Source organism: Pelecanus crispus, chromosome 5, assembly GCF_030463565.1.
Source record: "Pelecanus crispus isolate bPelCri1 chromosome 5, bPelCri1.pri, whole genome shotgun sequence".
NCBI lineage: Eukaryota > Metazoa > Chordata > Aves > Pelecaniformes > Pelecanidae > Pelecanus > Pelecanus crispus.
Window position 1 is genome coordinate 26,512,659 of NC_134647.1, and position 15,911 is coordinate 26,528,569.

The window sequence follows — 15,911 nt, forward strand, 5'->3', positions numbered from 1 at the left end:
TTCAGCATGTAGAAGAACCTTTCCTTCACTACTGTAGCAATATATCTTCTTAAATAGCTTTTGGGATGAACACCTGTGGAGGTATAAAGGAGTGTGGAATTTAATGTTTGTTGTATCACCTTTATTCATGTTTTCATGTCCTGATAGAACGCTAAGGGTTAGTGAAGCAGGATTTCCCTTTATGAAAGCCAAGTTGACTTTCCCAACAAACCATACTTTTCCATGTGTCAAATGATCTTTTTATTATAGACTCTATCATCTCACCAGGGATAGATGATAGTTGCTCAGACTAGCAAGTAAACCTGTTTTTTGGGGTGTGTGTGAGGGGAGGAGGTCTTTTGGGGGCGTTTCTTGGACCATCAACATACATACAGAGCTTGCTTCCTGAACACTTGTGTGTTGCATTCTGTGCAGTGAACTCACTAACTTCCTCTATGCTGTGACTTCTGTGTCTTGACTTAAAAGTTGTTGGTTTTCTGATAGGTTTAGTTTGTCCTTTGAATATGTGATTAAGGTTACCTTTGCAAGCTAGCTATAGTAATAAGTTAGCAATACCAAAAAGTATGCCTGGAGAAGAAAACACACCAAGCTGACTTGAGTCTCTCTGTACCTTTGTTGCAAACTCCTGATGCAAATGCATTAAACTTTCATTGCTTATTGCACTCTCTTTTTCATAGAATTCACTTAACTGTTTCATATTGGTATAATGATACAACAACAGCTGTCACAGGAAATATGAATGAATGCTGTCTTTCAAGCTGAAGAGTCTAGCTTGAGATATGGTTGTAGCCTTTTATCTGTATTCCTAGAGTAGGATTTTTGGCAATAGGAGAACTGGGAGGTAGTTGACATGAGGAAACAAAAGGAATTGATCTTTCTGTGTAATAGGTGACTTAGTGGTGGAGTTGGTTGCAACAGCTGTGAAGGACAGGGTCATAACTGGATTAACAGTGATTGAATAATCTTAGAAGGAAGACCCATGATGCATAATGCAGTGACTCAGGTGCAAACTGTAGTAAGGATTCTCAGCTGATGAAAGCTCTTAAAACCAAAGAAAGGTCCTTTTTCTCTTCTCAGAGAATGTTTGTGCATACATAAACATGCACAAGGTGTGTATATGTATACAATTAATAGCAATAGTTTTTACCTGTTTAAGTGTGTCCCCAGCCCTGTTTGTTTTCACATGTGGTATACATGTTCACAAACACCTCCTCTGTTCCTTGTCTGTGAGTCTTCATCTGTCACATGGCTAGGCTCTTGCCAAAGAGTTTGTGATAGAAATAAATTCACGTTGCTTGATGGATTCTGATGCATTCTGATGATGAGGGAAGAATCTTTAACACTGTTTTTCTTCAAAACATGTAAGGTGTACTGAGCTGGGTTTGTGTGTCTGAGACTGCTGTTGTTTACATTGCAGTGTGTCCATAGACATGTGGCCTCTACCTGTAACTGGCATGTAAACTGTGACACTGCTTTCTGCACTGCTGAAAGGGAGTGACCTTTCTTGAAAGTAAAGATGGGAGTGGGATATCTGAAAAGCCTAATGCCACAATTCCCAGAGATCATGAAAGAAAACATGATTTGACTTTGTGTGAAGTACAGAACAGTTAAATACAATGAAATGTGCAGTTGCATGGAAACTAAATGGCAGAAGCTTTGCAGGCTTGTAGGTAAAGAATTTGATTTAAAACTTAACTATTTGTGCATACATAGAATCAAAAGAAGTATATCTGACATACAGTCTTTAATTTAAAATGACCCTATGTAATGTTGACTTTTCAGGTACAGATTAGGTGGTATGGTATTACCAACTTTTAAGGAATGGATAGAAAAAACCTTTGGAGCAAGTCTGGAGCACAAAACTACCTCTAGAGTAAGTAAATAGCTGAACCAGTTCCTCTGAATGTTAGTCTTGGTGATAATCAAGACCACATTGTTAAAGATGATTCAGCTGTTGTCCTGAAGGTCACCTTGCACATGATTTAAATATAGTGTATTAATATCTCAGTTTTTGAAAAAAATGTTCTACACGAAATGTTCAATGACTTAGCATGACTTGTGGTTCCAGGTTAACTGGTAGTACTTTTATTGAAATGAAAGTCTCTAACACAGGGAGGTTTTTTGTCCGTGTTCATAGGTTGCTTTTCAAGGTTGTAGAAACTGTTAGCCTAGAGGGAATTGTTTATGCAGCTTCAATGGTGTTCATGATAACAAAAACAGAAGATACAGCGAAGTTAAATCGTGCTGTGTTTTCAGTGTATTTAATGATATTCAAGTTCTTATTTGACAGTATTTTTATTTTTACATGCCTGGGTGCTAAAAACTGGCTACCAGAATACTCAAGATTCAACTGAATGTTTTCAGAAAACCAACACATTTGGGATGTTCTGGGTTTTGTGTTTTGCTTTTCAAGAAGAGTAACTCATGTCAGAGTCAGGAGATGTGACTCCCTTCTAAGAATTCCTTTGAGGCTGCAGGTTCCTGACTAGATAGCTGTTTGAGCAGTGTTGGAAGCAGGCAGTGCTTGTACAATGACTATAGCAAGCCTGCTTTGGGTAACAGTTACCCATTTCTTGAGGGAGTTCAAGATTGCATTTTCTCTGAAGTAGGTAATCTCACAGAGCCTGAAAACTTGAACATTTCTTCAGTCTTCTGTTAATCAAGATATTCTTTCATCTGCTATGACTCACAGGATCTCCATCTTATTTTGAAAAAAATCATCTTGATGTGTTTACCTTGACCAGGATTGGTCTTAATTGGCAGCTGCTTTAATTTGCTGTGACCAGAGGTCCTGAGAGATGTTGTTCCCTTTCTGTATGTGGAAAAAATATAGAACAAAGACTTGGAGGACAAGGACAGGCTCTTGAGTAGTATCTTGATTCTACAACATGTCTTGTAAAACAGCTCTTCAGGATATCTGCCAGCAATGTTGAATGCTTTCCCTGTTATGTTGTGCCCCTCTGTTTCTGATGTTCTTGTTACAATCTGAAACAGGCTGGCTACCTGGACGCAGAATAGGACTCTGGAGTCTGCAGTATGTATCTAGACTTCTCATAGCTATTCTCAACTACTACTGCAGGTCCCCCATTTTCATGTCTCTGCGTGGTTCCTAGTTTATATTTCAGCTTATCATGCTATATTGGTTTTTCACCTTCTACTATCATCAGAGCATAAGGGAACTTGAGTATAGGAACAACAGTAGGAGAGGAATCTCTTGGTCCATTTGTCTTTCTATCTCATCTCTTCCTGCCTCTAGTCTATAAGACTGGAAGGTTCCCTGTTGCATACAATTTTTCTGTTATAATTAACAGCAGCAAATGTACGTGCTTCTGATGCTCAAGGTCTGATGACATTTTTTTCTTTCAGACTAGACTTACCACAGACAGCACTTGAGACCTATTTCACATAAGTCTTCCTGTCTAGCCTTTCAGTGCACAAATCTTAAAATATTTCAGTCCCATAAGAATAAAGGTGTATTTTTGTTTGGCATTGTGTTTGCAATTTAGATGGATGAATGTTAACTTTTCAATCTTGAAGATGAAAACTAAAGGATTAAAATACCTGTGGAAAAGGGATAAAAATAAAGATACTTAAAACTATCTGCAAGGAATTGTTATAGCTTTAAGTAGTCTGTGTCCCTGTTACGGAGAACAAAGGTCTTCAAGCGCTTGGTGTTCAACTTGAAATGATAAGAAATAGTTCTGTCTACTGAAATCCATGAAGAAACCGAAGTTTAAAATAGAAAATGTAAGCATAGCTAGCAGGGATTTTTTTTTTTTAAAAAGTGGTTTAAAGACCTTTCTTTGCTACGTACTTGTTTGTTTCTTATCCCAAGTTTCTGTCAGAGCTCTGCTCTTTGGGTTAGCAAACAGCACTGTGTGAATGTGCATTAATAGCAGAATAGTAAGAGCTAAGAGCAGCAATTCAAGACCTGACTTCCTTTGTGTGTGTTGTGACTGGCACCTAACATCATGATCTCTCAGTAGTGGTGTACCTCTCACCTAAGCAACACTTAATCTCAACTTCTGTGTTTGTAGGTGACAAAGTGAATATGTTGGAGGGGAAAAGCTTTTTTTCTCAGATGTCTGACACCTTATTTCAAGAAGTATAATACTATCCTTAAAACAAGTCAGAACAGCATGTATCCTCTTCCAGAAGTCAAATAATTGTTAACACTATATTTTCATTAGGTCATGTGTCCCATATGGAAACTTTAAAACAAACACTTGGCTATCCCTTTGAACCTTTAAATGTTGTTAGCTATCAGTCATGAATGTATCTCATGCAGATATTGCTTTCTGAATATCCCTTTAAGTACTTTTAATTTCTGCATAACCTTACATAATTTCTTGTAGCGTGGACACTGGTAGGCAAGTTCCATCACCATGGATCTTTTAACTACCTGAAAACTTTCCTGTTGAAGGTTAAATCTTCCCTTCAGTTCTTACTGCATTGAGACTCAACTCATTCAGAATAGGCTGCTGCTGTGGTGGCAGATGGGAGACTATTAATCTCTATTTTCCTTGCTGTTAGCTTGGTAACTGGTGCTATCCTCTAAGCTTTTTATCTTAAGACACATGTTGGCAAAAAGTATCAGCTGTTCTGGAGGTTATGGAAAGCAAAGATAAGCAAAACTATTCCAGGAAAGAAAACCTGGATGGGTGGGTATAATTTTTTTGTAGAAGACTGAAACTTCAGAAGGTGAAAGAAAAGTTAATTCAGTTTTGCTGTTTCTTCTTTGTACTTGTCAAGAAGCATGGGCTTAGGCTCATCAAAGAAATGTCTAAGTTTCTTTGACTATGTGGAGCATTTTATACAAAATACTTTTTGGTGGTAAGGCTGTAAGCAAGCTCGCTCTGGCATCGTTGGTAGCCCATAGTCTTTCCTGATGGCTTTATAACAAAATTGCAAGAATGTTCTTCTATTTGAGTTGAAGGTGATGTCAGTTAATTTGCCATTTGATGTCAGTTAACTTGCCAAATTTGACAGAAGTTTGGAAGCACTGCACTATGTTTTAACTAATTTTTGTGCAACTCCTAGTTTTTAAGAGTGTATTTAAACTAAAAGGTAGAGTAGTGAAAAAGTTTCAGTTCTCCTGTGCTTGAACTTGAGGGACTTTGATAACTAGAAATAAGATTTTTGACCAATATTGTCTTTCAAAATAGGAGTTGAATTCCAGAAGTTAGTTTTTGGTCATAAGACAAGCTTTATATCAAATCAAAGAACTCCTGAATTAGAGACCATTTATAATAGAAGACTCATTCCTTTAGAGAGGTTACCCATAGAAAAGTATAAATTAATTTATTGGCTTCATTTTTAAGGAGGGGAAAAAAGCATGTTGTTTTTTGGAACATTCAAAGCAATTAAAAGCATTACACTTAATGCCTACGAAGATCTTATTTTTTTGGAACTGGGTCCTGTAAAGAATCCTCATTCTCTAAGTGTGTTTAAAAAGTCAACACATGAACTATATTTTTATGTGCCTGATATCTAAAGTAGGCCTTAGAAAAGAGAATTAAGTGGCTAGGTCTGTACTTTGAGAAGCCCCAAGAATACCATACAAGACATCTGTTGTAAGGACCTGGAAGGATGGGTTGTTAGAAAACCTTAAACAGGGGTTCTCTGCCTGGACTTAGAGAACCCTGATTCAAGGCCTGTTGAAAAATGTCCTGTGTAGCTTCTTTGAAAGAAAACTTTTTTCCCAAGGTGTGGATCAGGACTTCTGGCTAGAGGCTTTCTGGAAACACCTGCATGTTAGTGACTAAACATGGATTTTTCTGAAGTCTTTCTGATGTGTGAGGTCTGCTTAAAGTACGCTGGTTATGTTAGATCAGTCAAACTTAGTTTTGCCTTGCTCTGGACTTTTCATTAGGCTTTGATCTGAGGTGGATTTAACTTCCAGTATGTGACAGGAGGAGGGGAAGTGGGTTGGTAGAAACAGAACTGTAAATAGAGGAATTTGCAGAGTGAGTAGTTGCTTTAGTATGTATTTCTCTGTACTGGAGGAGGAATTTATATTCAAAATGGAATTTTGACCTTCAATCTCTACCCCTTTATCAGCAGGAGAGTCTCTAGTTCTGTTCAGGCAGCTGTTTTTCTTGGATCTTGGGAAGTCATTAAAAAGGTATTTTGTTCAGTATGTGCTCATGAGCTAGTGCATTTGTCCAAAGTTCTCAGGAGGAAAAAGGGTAAGAATGTGCTACTGAAATAAAACTTCCTGTGTGCATCTAGTCAGCCGAGTACCAGGAAGGACAAGTGGGATCAGAGGTTGAAGATGAGGAAGAGAACTTCTGTATTTCTTATCTTAAATAGTTGTGTGCACGTATCCGTTAGTGTTAACCTGATTTTATTATTTCTGTTGTGCAGAAATGCTGCAGAATGAACCTGCCTTTAATGAACTTATTTTCTTGTGTTGTAGGCATCCTTAAATGTTAATGATGTACCTCCATCCATTGTAAATGAAGAATTTCTTCAGGATCTTAGAGCCACTGAAATCTCATATTCGCAGGATGCAGAAGATAGGGTATTCAGAGCTCATGGTAAGAGAACTTCATTTAGGTAACTGTTGCTTTCAGTGCTTCCTTGTTTGAACTTTAACTTATTGTTTGTGTTTCAGGTCACTGCCTACATGAGATATTTGTACTCAGGGAAGGAATGTTTAAGCGAATTCCTGATATAGTTGTATGGCCTGGTAAGCTCTAATTGTCTTACTCTCCCTTCTGATCTGGGAGGCCATTGTTTACTAAATTCCTGTGTTTCTTGTCATGGGGAAGCTGTGTCTTGGTTCACTGACTTCACTTGTCTTTACAGAAAATGCAGGAATTTTCTCATGAATGGTAATCATGATTGTTTAATATCTGGATTGCAGGTTGTGCCTGTGAAATCCCATCACTCTGTGGGGAAGTCAAATTTATTATTAAGCATAGCTGAAGTTTCTGTGGACAGCTGAATTCATGACTTAAGTAACCACAGTGTAATTTGAACTTGTATGTTCACCAAGAGTAGTTGTTTAAATGGCAGTCTAAATCTTGGGGTTTTTTTAAAGGAGTATATGATGGTGGAAGGGTAATGAAATGTTTGTATTAAAGAACTTTGTTTTATGACATGCTGTACTCTAATAAAAAAAAGTATAACACCTGTAACTCCTATCAGAACACTTTACAAAGGACTTGAAGAAAGAGCAGTGCAATCCAAGTACAGGCTAGGCCCACTTTAGAGTAATAACTAATGCTGTTGTAGATAAAAGGTAGCAGAAAATATGCTTGCTTCTATCTAGTAGAAAGACACAAATAGTTAAACTGATAGGACTTTATTTCCACACTTACGAATTTTCTACTTGTCATGTACTGGTTGCTAGGAACTGCTTCCCATGTGCCATTCTTCAATAGCTAACCAAGAAGTCATTTGATCTCAGTACCTGTCAGTTTCTGTTCAGCTGTATGAATCCAAGTCTTTCCTTACCTTTTATAACTCTTTCTGATACTTTGATAGCTGCACTGCATTAGAAACCCCTAAATTTCTGGTAAGAACTTAGTCTTAGCTCAGTTTTGCTTCCTTTATTTAGGGGGAAAAAAATCACATATGGGAAGCATAAAAAGAGGCAATATAAGATGCATCTCATTACTAGAGGACAGGTACTGACATGACAGCACTGGTGACTATGAACAGCAGTTGCCACAGCTTTATTTTGTGCAGCTCCAAAGCAACTGCAATAAAATGATTGACTACCTTTGTTTAAAGCTGCTCTGTATGGTAAGAGCAAAGTAGTGAGAGTTTGTAAGCCTGTTTATTCAGTCCTGCTCATTCTCTGCTGTTTGCAGAAACTCATGTATGCACTGTATTTGATCTCTTTTTTTGATCCTTTTCCTTGTATGTGCATAAGCATTTCTGCTTTCCCCTTTGACCAGATACAGAATGCATTCTGAAAAAGTAAATTTCACCAGCAACTCTACTTTTGAAACTGAATGTCAGCCAGGAAGAAAAAGATGTGTTCAGCTTTCAGAAGAGACTTATTTCTCACTTAAAATAAATCAGACAGCCTATTTTCAATAAAAGCTTTAAACTTGATTTGTTCTCTAAGATACCTAGATTATTTGTTAACTGTTTGGTAGCCCATCTTGTCCTGAGAATTTGCAGGAGATCTCAGTCCATGAATAGAGCAGGAGACTAAGGCTGTAGTTTAGTTCTTCAAATGTAAAATTGTTTCAGGTCTAAACTTTACTCTGGAACTCTGATACTTCTGAGCTTATTTAGTGATACTTCTGATATGTATTTAGTGCCTAATTCTTTGAAATGTCTTCCTTGCTGGTGTCAGAAAGGGAGCTGCTGCTTATTCAGACTGTAATATTTAGTACTAAGCACAAATCATGGTTTTTTAACTGTTTGGACTTTTTTAGTTTGCCATGAAGATGTAGTTAAAATTGTGGAATTAGCCTGCAAACACAATCTCTGCATAATACCATTTGGTGGTAAGTGTTATGAAATCTCAAATCTGCTTAACATTACTAGTGAAAATGTATTCTACTTGAATTCAATTTAAATATGTGATCTTAGTAATATATTGTACCAATAATTCAATAGTTAGATTTTTTTTAGTAGTATATTAAGTGTGGTCTTATGGGGTCTTTTATGATCTTGAAGTATTAAAAGCTGCTGTATTCAATTTAGTGGAAGTAATTAAAAGTATGTCAACACTTTGAATATTGAATGTGCAAGAGGAGTGATTATATGAAGCTGAAATCTACCTCTGTGCCTTGGAAGTCTTCTAGGGAATAGGTCAAGAGATTCAAGTATCTGTGTTAGAGGTATCATGGTTTTGGATGCATTACTTGTGCTCTGTTCCCACAAGCATGTAAAAATTAGGTTTTCTGTTGTACTGTTGAAGCTTGTAGGTCCAGGGAGGATTGTGGTCAGACACCATACTGCAAAATCGTTAACAATAATTCTAATTTCCTTTTAGACATTGTTCATTTTGAAAGTTATAGTAGAGACTTCTGTGGCAAGGGTTTTTCAGGAAATGTTCCAGGTACAGCGTACAGGTAAAGGCCCATATTGTTCTGTGTCCTCCTCAGCTTAAAGAACTTCAGGTTTTTAATTGTGGATGCTTTTTCCTCTAAGCCTGCTGAAATTGAGTGGTGAGGTACCTTGTTTTGACCTAGAGCTCAGGGAACACAGGATGCTGGCTTTCATGAGCTCATTCTGTGAGAAGCTTTTTGTCAAGAACTGGTAATTGTGGGATAAATCTGCGTGTTTTACTTGGTACTTGCTTATGCTGTAGGAGTATAGCCCCTGTAGGAAGGACGTTTACTATTTGAGAAGATGAGCATGTCACCTGAAGACAATAATACTAAACTAATGGAGCTGGTTTCTCCCTAAAATGCTCTCATCCTTGCCAGATACATTTGGAGAGCTGTAAGACTGCTACAAGGTACTAGAAAATTAGTGTAGCTGAAAGCAGCGTGTTGACTCTCTTGTTCACTGACCATGATACAGAAAGATCTTTAGTTTGTTTTCCAAGTCTATTTATACTGAACGATGGTCAACTTCCGGAGTTGTTACTATAGGGGTTGGTTTTTAAGAAAAATGCCACCTTTCCTGTCATTGGAAGCAAAGGTGATGGGCTTTACTGCTCTTGGAAAGTGTTCTATTAGTTGGCACTGTCTCTGTACTTGCCATTGGTGGTGTTCTGGTAGCTTGCTGTGGATCTCTTCAGCATCCTAGTAGCTCTTTTCCTATGGCTTTTGTAGTCTTTGAGAAGCCAAAGGCTTCTTGGAGGCTGTTCTGTGACAACCTATAAAGATACATTAAAAACCTCCAGAGAAGTTTATCCATTTTTTTATAGTTACACCCTTTCAGTTTCTTTCTTGCTTTCAGATAAGTATTGCATTCCTGTATTAGGTAGGCTTCTTAAGCCAGCTGTCTAGGTAGAAGTGTAGTGGCTTCCATAGTGATCTCAAAAGAATATGTAGAAACCATAGCTATCTCTGTTTCTTGGATGGCTTTATTTCTTATCCTTCCTTGTTTTAAAACTCTCTTTGGGACTTCACAGAAGCAGCTGAGATGGTCACAGAATTTCATGGTTTGTTATCAAGTGCTGTTAAAGCATTATCAGCTCCAGTGCTGCCTTGATTTTGTGAAACCCAGTCTGGGAGAAGAGACAGCCTTGAGGCTAATCACTAGCCTCAAATGGTTAACTTCAGTGATCCTACTTTAAGTTCAATATCAGAAAGGAGGGAGGGAGGGATGGTATGTGAAGAAAAAGCTACCCGAGAATTTTATGATCACAATGTCACTCCCATATTTGCAGGAGGAACGAGTGTCTCTAGTGCCCTTGAATGTCCTGAAGAAGAAAAAAGAACAATTGTCTCACTGGATACGTCCCAAATGGTATGTCTCTCAATTCTTTAATTTTTATTTTTTAAATTATCCTGCAGTTACTTTCAATGGTGATCACTAAAGAATACCATTTCTTTCTTTGCAAGATAAAGTAGGGATGTAAGTATTAGTCTGTACCATGCATGATTAGTTGGTACTCCTTCAGTTTAAGTGATATTTTGCTGATGTTAGCCCTGTACTACTTCATTGACCTGTATGTATTTAATAGAAAAAAGATCACTCTTAAACTTTCTTATAGCAGCTTCAAGTGAAAATCAGAGGAAGCTACTATTCTTCTATATTAGAACTTGTATCTAAGGTTAAATGAAAGGCTAGGAGGAAGTTACGTGAAAAGAAGCATTGTCAGAGTTAAAACCTGGGTGTCTCAGAGCGGTTAAGATTGGCTAAACTTTTCTATTTTAATAGACACTTAATGGGTATCTTTGTCTTACATGTAGGGTCTATATAGTATAAAAACTGCTTTACATAAGGATCTTAGATCAATTAAGCAGTTTTAGTTGAAACTGAAGGTGTCTGAAAGGAGCTGAAGTAGCTGGCTTTGAATAATTATTTAGCCCAGATGTTGAGGGGAGACAATTGCTTTAAAGCATCTTTTAAGTTGGACTACAAGATATCCACATTTGTTGTTTGAAAAAATCAAGGCAAAGGGAAGTTAGAGCTGTTCTCCTTCTATACAATATTAATACACAAAATTATAGAAGTACACCAGAAGCATACTTAATAAGAATGAGTAGAGGAAGCTGAAGCTTCTGTGGCATCCTTGCTATAAACAAAGCTAAAACCATATTTGTTAAGTTTCTCCTTCATGTGGATTGTACTCATTGACAATCGTGCTTAGTGCACCATGTAACTTAGTGTTCACTACTTTTCCTGTTTAGTAGAATATACTGATGGGACAATGAGTGTCTCATCAGATAAAATTGTATAATGCTTCCAAGTATCTTAAATTCCTGAAGTACGTACATACTCTGACATCTTGTAGTATATCTTGCTTCTAGCTTACTGTGTCAAAATCCAAGAACTGAACTGGAATAACTGAATGCAGTCTTTTTAACCTGTGGAGTATGTTTAAAAAATACTTGGTGTATACTTAGTATCCAGGTAGTCAGATTCAGGCACCTTCAGTCATGTTAACTGTGAAAATCACTGTATTGCTTAACTTCTGTAAGAGTTTTAACTTGATTCTTCCTGGCTTTTCTGCATTGTTTCTGTAAACTAGTAAGTATGTTACTCTCTTATAGTGGTGACTTCATAAATTGTAACCTGTCGTGTAGCTGTTTGAGTGAGTGGGCTCAACTTCCACTGCTGTAATAACTGCAGCTGTGTTAATAGTAAACTGTATGACCAAGCATGTTGACCTTATAGCATTAGGGAAGGCAATAAACAAAAGTCTTTAACACTGATTCTTAGTTTTGATTGGCTTTTCAACAGAATCGGATTCTCTGGATAGATGAGAAAAACTTAACAGCTTGTGTGGAAGCTGGCATTGTTGGACAAGATCTGGAAAAACAGGTATTTTAGCTTGTCAAGCATCTAGTATTTCTCCATATTTTGCTTAGATGTTCCTCATGCCTTTTCTAAATCATTGAATTCTAGCTTAATTCTTGTGTGTTTTCATGCAGACTGGTATGGTAAGCATTATATGCATGGCTACGAACCATATCACATTGAATGCTGTATTTGAACGCTTTAAAATTTTCCCCTTTTAGCTTTAGGTACAAAATGTGATTACAGTAATAAGTTGACAATTCATAGGATGTAATGCTATGCTTTCTGTTTCAGACCTTAGATACACCCTTGTGGTTGCAAGGCATGACACTTGGTATCAATTACCAGAAAAAGTTCAAACTGTCATTTTGTGATGCATGTTTTAGTCATTTTGGCCAGAGGTAGTTTCCTCAGAAAGGTTAGAGCATATAACAGATTTACTGTTGTTGCTGCTTCTTAAGGCCAGCCACAGGAGAATAGCAGAAAGGAGACTCTTTCTCCAGAGTTGCCCAAAACAAGAGTCCAGTGGAAGATTAGATAAACTGCAGTTAAAAGCCACTAGATGTCAAATAGAAATGAAGGTTATCAGATGAGCCACAGCACCCTTCTCAGGGTCTTTCTCAGTGCTCCTCTATAATCAAGCAAGTTGTGGATGTTTGTTACTATTCTTCAGGATGTGCAGTTCTGCTTATTTAAAAAAAAATATTCTAGGACTTGACTTGTTTGATAGCTAAATGTTGACTAAACTCTTCTTAGTGCCTAAATGCACTTTACAAATATGCAGAAATTTGAAGGGGTTTTTGAATGTTTTTTTCCATACCACTTTTTAGAAGAAAACTTGTCATACTTGATTAACAGAGCTATTTATGATGAGAAAGATAGCCTTTCCTGCCTCTGTTTTTAATTTCCCTTTTGTCATTTGAGGTAATATTTGAACCTTTCTTTCAAGCTTGGAATTAAAATGCAAAGAGAATATTCTCTGCATTTAAATGACATTTTTCTAAGGTAGTAGTTTGATATTTCACTACTATCTCTCCTTAAAATGCCACTACTTTCCCTTCCACTTAAAGTAAGGGACAGTATTCCCTTGCTGCTTATAGCTCTTATGAGCTGAAATACTACCATTGCAGTTATTCTTTTTGGATATTTTTGAACAGAAACCCCTTTTTCAGTCAGGTTTTTGACTATGAAAAGAGTACTTGTCAATTTGTTCAATATTGAATATAAACTAGTATTTGTACAAAGGTTTTAATATATGGAGTGACTCTGAGCATGTGAGAACTTCTGTGCAATTCCTTCAATGTGCAAAGAATACAAAATCAGATAATCTACTTACAGTGTGTGTGTATATATATTTTAAAAACTCTTGTTGCTTATACTGGAATTCCAATATTACTAGCAAATGGGATGTGATTTAAAGTTAGGACTCCAAGCTGTGCTTGTTTTGTGTAGTACAATCTGAGCATAACTGTGACTTAATACTATAGTTAATGCCAATGCAGACTTCAACTGAAGTACAGGTAGAGTGCAGATACACATTTGGACTGTGCAAAGAGGAAGCTGTTTGAAAGGTTTTTTTGGTTTGGTTTGCAGCTTGCTAGTATTACGTAGACTTTGGATTGGAGGCTAATCCAACTTTTGTTGCCTTAAGAGACTTCACCAGCATTATCTAGGAATTATGTTGCAGTGAAGAGGTTGGTACCTCTTACTGTGTTCCTCATTTTTTGGGTGCTGAAGTTACTTAGGGTATCTCATTTACAGATATCATGATCCTTATAACAGTAACTAAAATCAAGAGCTGATTTCTAAACAACAGATTTGGAAAACCTGATATTTGACAAAAGTTAGGCTGTGTTATAATGGAGCATTCAAAATCAATGTACACTTCACACATTTGTCTATCTTAGTCACACTAGAGTCACTCGCTAAGACACTATTTTCTGTGGGATGAGAACGCCAGATATTAGTGGGCTCTATAGAGAAGCCTCAAGTTACTTTTTTTTTGTCAAAACAGAATATGGAATAATAGCTGATAGATGAGGACTAAAGGTGACAAAAGGATAATGAAGATAGAACAATAATTTGTATTGATTTTTTTGTAATAAGCATTATCAATCAGATTGTGATTCTATCGGAAAAGCTAGTACATGCTCATATTTTCTGGATGAGGCTGTCTCTTGGCATCTGCAAAGCACGTAGCATACTCTGTCCTGTCCTGTAAGTGCTCTTAGCACATCCTGTTCATACAACAGGATTCAAGGAGTTTAGACCAAGTGCTTTGTATGTGCGCAGTCAGTTACAAGTTTTCAAAAGCATGGTCTTCTGCTGTGCTTGTGTTTATACAACTTTTAGAAATTGGTAAGTTGCGACTGAAGCAAATTTCTTGTCATCTTGGGGAATCAGGAGGGTGCAGGCTCCAACCCTTCCTTAATACATGACCAGTAAGCATATAAAGCCACATGCTCCTCTGGTATGACAGAGGTCCATGAACTAGATGAATCGCCATAGACATTACATAGAAGTGACTTTCAATCATTTAGGCTAGAACCACTTTTTACAACAGAACATAGTTAATGATCCACATGATGTGGTATACTTAAATACCTATGTCCAACTGGATTGCTATCAGTTGGTCAGTGCAAATTGATCATCTCAAATGCACTAACACAGTTATCACTTAATGCGGGGCTGTTGGGTCTTTAATTCTTCCTGTCTGACAGCTTTGGTGTTGTGACTCTGAGGGCATCCAATCAACCTCAGGTGCTGTGCAGATGGCAAAGCCAAGCTAATACAGAAAAATGAGAAACAAGTGACTACTTAATGTACAGGAATGCATGATCTGCATCACAAATAGTTGACAGCATTGCATACAGGAAGCCCAACCAGATGGCTGTGTATTAAAACACATCACTCCTTGAGAGAATTAAGTACAGGCAATTTGCTCACATTTTCTGCAGACCTGCTGCATATCATATTAGGATAGAAAGAACAAGAGATTAAGTGCCTTATTGGCAGCATTTGTGCAAAGTTGGCAGTTACTTAGTTACAACTTTTTTCCATATGCATTTGAATTCATACCTTCTTATGAACAATAGAGGTCTTAGTTTTAAAATATGGGGGAGGAGTATTATTGGTTGATATGTAGCACAGCATATGCACAGTAGAAGCAGAATCAATTTGCATTTCATTCATGTATCAAAGACAGAACTTACGCCTGAAAAAATGGCTGTGTGGTCAGGATACTTTAGGGGAAAAAAAACCAAACCAACCCAAAACCCCAACCCAAAACCTAGAACATTGAGATTTGGAGTACTAAGTAAATGCAGGCTCTGGAGAGTGTGTGTTTTCCTTTCTTTAGCTTGCTGAAAGTGGCTTCTGTACAGGCCATGAACCAGACTCCATGGAGTTCAGCTCACTAGGAGGATGGGTAGCAACACGAGCATCAGGCATGAAAAAAAACATCTATGGAAACATTGAAGATCTGGTAAATAGTTCTAATGCTTTTTCTAATTAATTATTCTGTTTGGACGTTTAGCTTTTATAATGACTCACAATGAGAGGGAAAAGGGGTAGTAAATTGCGGTTCTCTTAGGTGATACAGTTTTGGTGTCAAATCTTGACTGAAATGCTTGTTCGCTTGCTTTTGGTGTTAGTACTAATAGTCCTTATCACTGATCTAAAAGTCAATTTTATTTTGGTACGCACTGGCTACCTTAAGGAATTGTTGCCCTGTCCTAACTCTGGTGCCTGTCCTAATTCTGGTGCCTTCTTTCACCATTTTGTGCTCTCTATTAATCCAGTGTAATAATCCTGTCAAACTTTTAGGGTGATTCCAAAAGGCCCATATTCTGTCCTACCTGTTGTATGTTCCTGAAGTTGTCTAGTTGGATCATCTAACTCTGACAGCAAGCTAGCTCTTTCCACTTTCCTACCTCCCCCTAGTCTAGTAGCTTTTTTCAAATCAGTAGGCTGATATAATTGCCCATGTGGATGCACAATGGTGAAATCTAATGCCTGTAGGAACCCTG

At 37.3% G+C, this 15,911-nt stretch overlaps 1 protein-coding gene across 1 annotated transcript in view; it reads left to right on the forward strand.

Moving 5' to 3' along the window:
- Window positions 1-15,911, forward strand: part of AGPS (alkylglycerone phosphate synthase) — a 59,329-nt gene that overhangs the window by 16,238 nt on the left and 27,180 nt on the right. Inside the window, exons 3-9 of the mRNA XM_075710028.1 lie at window positions 1,783-1,873; window positions 6,419-6,539; window positions 6,617-6,691; window positions 8,397-8,468; window positions 10,307-10,386; window positions 11,827-11,907; window positions 15,242-15,367. Coding sequence (XP_075566143.1) covers window positions 1,783-1,873; window positions 6,419-6,539; window positions 6,617-6,691; window positions 8,397-8,468; window positions 10,307-10,386; window positions 11,827-11,907; window positions 15,242-15,367 — 646 coding nt within the window. The remainder of the gene's footprint in view (window positions 1-1,782; window positions 1,874-6,418; window positions 6,540-6,616; window positions 6,692-8,396; window positions 8,469-10,306; window positions 10,387-11,826; window positions 11,908-15,241; window positions 15,368-15,911) is intronic.